The sequence below is a fragment of the Symphalangus syndactylus genome, chromosome 15 (genome assembly GCF_028878055.3).
Source record: "Symphalangus syndactylus isolate Jambi chromosome 15, NHGRI_mSymSyn1-v2.1_pri, whole genome shotgun sequence".
Lineage (NCBI taxonomy): Eukaryota > Metazoa > Chordata > Mammalia > Primates > Hylobatidae > Symphalangus > Symphalangus syndactylus.
In genome coordinates, this window is record NC_072437.2 from 48,380,754 (window position 1) to 48,387,290 (window position 6,537).

Genomic DNA, 6,537 nt, shown 5'->3' on the forward strand with positions numbered 1-6,537 from the left:
TGCAACCCAAGTTAAAGAAGCACTTACAATCTAAAAATCCAGAAGAAGTAATTAAACTCAGACGCAGGCTGTTTTCATTGCCTAGATTATTTTTAAAACATAAGGTAACTTGACATTTTAAAGCAATTACAATTATTTTCCAAAGAAATGCTAGGGTGCTTCACATTCTGCCTGTAAAATGGCAATCATTTAAAGAGTATTTTATGTCATCAACTGTTGTGTGGTTTTTAAAGTCCTCTGATAAATGGTCCAAGAGGGAGGAGGAGGACAGAAAGAAAACCAAAAAAAGCTATTACATAAGAGAAGTAACTTAGAAAAACTGTTCTAACTGTTCTACCTGGGCCTTAAAGGGAAGAAAAAAAAAAAATCTTTGCTGGCTTCAGATACATTCATTTAAAAACAACAGACGGGCAGGGTGGGGAGGATGCAATGAGAGAACAGGTAATTTTAAAAGGCATTGTCTAGAAATGAGGAGAAAACAACCTCAATGCTCTATGATTACCCAAGAACAGGTTTAGCCAGATGAACAAGTCTGCTACAAACCCTCCCCAAGGCATTTGAAAGACTATCAAACAAAACTTTATTAAACTGGATTACATGTTCTCATTCATTAGATGTTGAAGGCCACAATGTTTATGGTCAGGTGAAAAAGCTGATGCAAGGGACCCAAACCAGGGCTCGGTCTTCTTTTTAGTCTGTTTTTATTAGTACAAGCATTGTTAAGACAACCCACGATTAAATGTATTTGCCAGCAGGTCAAGTTCCTGAATTGCAGGTATAAGCATTCAGGGCACTAAATCCTGACAGGGGGTGAAAGGCTATTCAGATATGGGTTTGACTACATCCCTGCAATAAGTAGTTGATTACATCGTTATATGCAATTGTGCTCTTTTATTAGGAGACTTTAAACCCATGAAAATGTGTTCCCTCCTATCTCTCATTTCAAGGACTTCCAAAAGAGAAAAAAACAACAGTTCAAATGTCTTTATATTTCCATTTATATTCTGTAAAAGGACATTTTGGTATTTCTATATGGAATATTTTCCTGGCACTTGTCATTTGTATTTTGAAAACTTTAAGTTGGAGTTTTTATAACATGCTTAATTGATCTGTGTTTAACTATAAAAATTTCTACCTTGGGTTGCTTATGAAGGATCCTTCCTCTTATGTAATCAGTTTGTCTCCATGCAAAAACCTCAGGCCAAAACAGCCCGCTCATTTCATAGATAAATACATAAGATGTCTTTTCTTTAAAAGCAGTTTCTCAAAAAGCCCTGGAATCTACAACATTGTCATCGGATTTTAATAAGTAGTGTTTATCACTGGGATATCAAGCAATGCTTCCTAACATGCATACAAAATGTCTGCAACCATATTCCTCCAAGGGCTCTATCTCAGCACTGACCTTTGTTCGAAGGCTTTTACTTTTTAATGCAGCAGTTAGAGATAACTACTTCATTTATCAAAACTCAATTTCCATAGTAACATCTAGCCTGGGGAGATTCAAGTCCTCACACTAATCCAACAACCCATTCAAAGGAACTGTTGAATACTTTGGTTTCCATAGCAATGATGGAATAATACATTTTGCTAGGTCATTGCTTTTATTAGCAAACTTATTCTTTGAACTTTAGGTAAGGCTGTATTTATTGAGGGAAAAAAACACAATCACTTTATATAAGTTCTTTTCTTTAGGGCTGCTCTTTTAAGAAAATCACAAACAGTAACCATCTATATATTTGACAATATTTGGAGTATTTGGGGAGCCTTTAAAGTATGCCACCTGGTTTCATCTTAAAATGGCTTCTGATATAATTTTAAAGTTTAAAAGCTCTTAAAAGTGCTGGTCGGGTGTGGTGGCTTACGCCTGTAATCCCAGCACTTTGGGAGGCCGAGGCAGGTGGATAAACATGTCAGGAGTTCGAGACCAGCCTGGCCAACATGGTGAAACCCCATCTCTACTAGAAATACAAAAATCAACTGGGCATGGTGGGGGCCTGTAATCCCAGCTACTCGGGAGGCTGAGGCAGGACAATCGCTTGAACCTGGGAGGCAGAGGTTGCAGTGAGCTGAGATCGCACCACTGCACTACAGCCTGGCAACAGAGCAAGACTGTCTCAAAAAAAAGTGACTGCTATAGATTTAACAAAGCAAATACAAAAGTAGAGGAGCTAAACTTAAAAGCATATGTAAACAAGAATGAATGTAAGCTAGAATAAAGATGAAGTCTCTCACACATACCAAGTTTGGGCTGGGGCTTGTAACCCATTTCTGACCACCTGATTTTAACACTGCAATTTCAGCCCTACCTTTCATCAAGCACAGAAAACATACTAAACACAGATATTTTAACCTAGAGGTGAAACTAATGTTTTCACCAATTATGCTGTACACACCAAATGGGAAAGTTTTTAAGAGTTTAAAATGGCTTTCTCAGAGCAAAATTATTTGCTATGGAAGAAAATGAGTTGTTGTTTTTTTTTTCTTCAAAACACTGCCATTATAAGTTTTAAAATCCATTAGTAAACATCGCTGTTTACATTTTTGGGTAATCAACTCTGAGCGGTGACAGGGCAAGAAGGCCTTAGTGAGGGAATATCACCGGCCTTCCTGGAACCAGATTTCTCATGGAACTGAATTCTGAATCAAGCCTGTGCTGAAAAGGTAGGCTATTTAAAAAAAAAAAAAAAAGTTGACAGAAGAAGAGATCAAACACGTGTTAGCTTTTAAAAGGATGAATACCACTTACACTATTTACACAACTCACAGAATTAACAAGAAAATTACATACCAGTGTGAGTCCTCAGGTGAGCTTTTAAATGAGAAGACTTGGTATAAACTTTTGTGCAACCTAAAATAAAGGAGAACAGCATGTCATTTTGGAGATCCTTTTGAAATCTTTACATTTGATGATTCAGTGTTTAAAATCTGGCTTTAAAGAAGAAATCTCTCATGCTAGATGAGATTATTTGAAGCTTCAGTTTTAAAAGTTTTAAAGAGCCCTCCCGCATTACCTTATTAAAGGCATGAAGTGATTTATGTATCACATTAACAGGAAAGAATACAGATAATCAAGCCAAACTACAAATGGAAAATTTGTGTTTATATTCCAGTAGGTGCTGTACTTCCGTATTAAGAGCTGCTATATGTTTTTTTAAAAATTTTAATGGCTCTAGAGCTGACAATACTAAGCCATTATCCAAGATGACTGCAATTTTCTGTACTCCCACATTTCTTCCTTTTTCATTTAGCACGTCATGCCATATCATGTATCAGTCAATAAATTTTGCCAAGTATTAATCATAAACTAGCTTTCCCAGTAACTTGTAAATATATTCCATGTATTGTCCTCAACTTATACTTTAGGCCATGTATCTCATTCAAAACTGAGCATATGCTCACATGCCATCAAAACCATTCTTAAATCTATCTTGTAGACAGTCTTGTATCTACCATCAGGCTAGCTGCCTACAACCTCCACTTCACTACCAAACCTTATTTTCCCATACCCTATTTTAATCTCTTTCTGGGGCACTTAATTTAGAATTAAAAACTGCAATCTATTCAATTGCCATTTAAAGTAACTCTGGCCTAACTCGAAATAGTATGTATTAGAAATTCAAATCTGTTGTAATATTAAAGAGAAAAAAGTCCAAGGGAACTTTTTCCAGAATATTCTAGCCAAGTTTTTGATGAATAACATAAGCAACAGACAACTGGTTTACATACCAAAGTTAAAGCACAGAGATAGGACAGAAAAAAAAAAAGGTAATTTTTTTTTTTTTTTTTACTGTCAAGTACAACTTTCCTATTTAAAGCCGTGAGGTTGAAAAGGGCGCGCGTGTACACACACATACACACACACACACACACACACACACACTACATCTATTGATGCTTCAACCAGGTAAGAGCACATACCAGGGTAATCGCAGTAGTGGATGCGTCGTTTCTCCAAATCGGGGTTACTCCTTCTGTTGTATCTGACAGGTTGGATGTTTTGTGAGTTAACTGGCAGGGTGGTGGGTAAATTTGGATTGTGAATTGCCAGTTTAGAAGCAATTGTAGCAGCATAGGATGGAGGTGGGGTTAAATTCTGGAGCATCTCTGCTTGTCTATCTGGACTTCCAGGCTCTGAGCTTGGTGGTGACGGGGGAAAGTAAGTGGCCTGTTGTGGAAGAAACTGACTTGGCATTGTGTATGTGCAAGGGGGCATGCCCTGGAATTGTTTCACTGCAGTCTGCGGAACAGCAGAGGTGTGTGTGTTAAGGCCTGCCATGGCAGCTGACATAGAAACATTTAGAGTGTCCATTGCTGCTGTCTGGTTTGTAGAACTGGGCATATCTAGATCCGGTGTATTCAGTAGCTGGTACAGGTGGCCCTGCTGGGGAGGGACAGAAAGATGAAGATCTGGTGTAGGAAGTTCTTGTTTGATGAAAATATTGTTCACCTCTGGAGCTGCGGTCTGGTGTGAGCTGAATATACTGGTGAACTCAGGGAGGGCCTGGGTCGGGGCCGGAGGAGGGGCAGTCGTTTCACTCTGGTGGCTGAAAATGGCAACAGGTTCTGTCTTGATGTGTGTTACGCACGGTCTCTGGGATTTGTAGAGGCCAGTTCTCAGGTGAGTGATGTCAGGGAGGAAGACGTTCATGTTGATACTGTAAGGTAACCCTTCAGTGTCAGTGAAGAACTGGTCTACGACTGAGGCACTGTCTCGTCTATACTTTTTATGCTCTGGAATTATAGGAACTGGAGGAAGCTGAGGTGTCAGATACTTCTCCATTTCACATCTTGTCTAAAAAAGAAGAGATATAAACATGCATAATCCACCTGATTCACCATCTCGGGAAGAACAAACAATTGGCGCCTACTAAAAATTCCCCCAATCCCTGTGTAAGGTACTAGGGCAAACTCCTCAGTGTTGCTTATACACATATCAGGCTTATTTTGTCGATTGTGTAATAACTGGTTGACCAAAACCTTATGAAACTCTGTGTAACTGGTAGAACTGCTCCCCCAATCACCCCCAAAAGTGAAAACACAAATCAAGAAAAAAGAAAGCAAACTCAAAACATTCCATTCTGACGCAATAACAAGGTATCATCACCCCTGTACAAGCAGGATTCCCTGCCCCATTACACAGTTAAGTTTGCAATTAGAGTACAGTATTGAAATGTTGCCAAACTACCTCAATTCTGTTTATCTCATAAACATTAAAAAGTGTAGTTTTTTTTAACAGAAAAAACGATGCAAACCTTTAAAATATTGCAAAGGTTTCTTTGCTTGACTAGATACTTCAAAAGTAATATAAAAAATATTATTTGGCTATTTCAGTGTCTTGTTTACAGTTCAATGAGAAATTAAATACAACATTCTAAGCAAAACCTTGTATCCACTGAAACAAAACAATTTCACATTCAATATTTGATCTAAATGTTGATTTTAATCAGCAGATCCTGTAATTGGTTAATATGATAATGAAATGTTCCTATTCATATCCCTATCTAAAACAGATCTTTAATTACCTAGGGGAAAATCACTCCCTTGGTAGAGTGCTGCTAAGGAGCCCGTGGGTGGGGAGGCTGCTGTATCCCTAGCACAGTCATCAGCAAAACATTTATCATGTCCTCCTCAGTGGGCCAATGCTACATTCCCCCCTACTTTGTAAAAAGCTCAGTCATCCCTTATCTTCTTAGTGCCTCCAGAGCAGAAAATTGACAAACTGAAATAACCAAATACTTTTCAAACGGTGATCTCTTTTCTAGGCTATAAACCAGCTTGTAACAAGTCGCCTCAAGCCTTTTCCAGCTATATTCTCTCCTAGTATAACTTAAGCCTACAATTTTTAACACTGAAAAGGAAATTTCGAAAGATAAGAAAACCAACTAGATGGAATGGCGCATATAATATTAGCTGTGGCACCTTAATAGGTAAATAAGACAGTCATTTTCTGCTACTACTTTATTTCAAATGCATTTCATCTCGAACCTTGGTGTGGATGCGGACGGGGTTTCCCGGATAGACACGACTTAAAAATAAAAATTAACGCTCTCATCATGTGAGTCACATCTCTGACAAACGCCACTGCCCTCTCACAGCAAGACCCTGGCAGACCCCAAGGAGTAGGCGGTGGGTAGCAAACATACGATACGCCAAAGGGCTACTAAATGAAGTGTCTTGAAATAAACTGAACTAAACCCTTTCGTGCACTGCGCTCCCGCGGCGGTTAGTGGTTTCTGATTTTAGCTCTTCCAGCTGTTTGCATGTGGGTATGTTTCCAATTTTTTTTTCCTTGGGACAGGCTAAAAGTCCCGGGAAGTTTTTTCTGGGCTATATGACTCCCTGCGTGGGCGAAAGAAACAGGCGGTTGCTCTAATTCGGCTGCTGGGCAAGTGTAAAAGCCAACTGCCAGCTTTCAACGCGGCTCCGGGAGGAAATTTACGTGCACACGAAGAAAAAACAACACCCCCGGTTTTTTCTTTTTGTTGTTTTTTTTTTTTTTTTTAAGGAAAAATAAGCGCTCCGACACAACCTTAG

At 38.8% G+C, this 6,537-nt stretch overlaps 1 protein-coding gene across 5 annotated transcripts in view; it reads right to left on the reverse strand.

Annotated features, from left to right (window-relative positions):
- The window catches only part of KLF5 (KLF transcription factor 5), a 61,820-nt gene that overhangs the window by 11,138 nt on the left and 44,145 nt on the right, over positions 1–6,537 (reverse strand). For all 5 annotated transcript variants that reach the window (XM_063618771.1, XM_055244717.2, XM_055244718.2 and 2 more), the window contains 2 exons: positions 3,922–4,795; positions 2,792–2,851 (listed from right to left, as the gene is read on the reverse strand). In XM_063618771.1, the coding sequence (XP_063474841.1) occupies positions 2,792–2,851; positions 3,922–4,783 (922 nt within the window). In that variant the 5' untranslated portion in view covers positions 4,784–4,795. The remainder of the gene's footprint in view (positions 1–2,791; positions 2,852–3,921; positions 4,796–6,537) is intronic.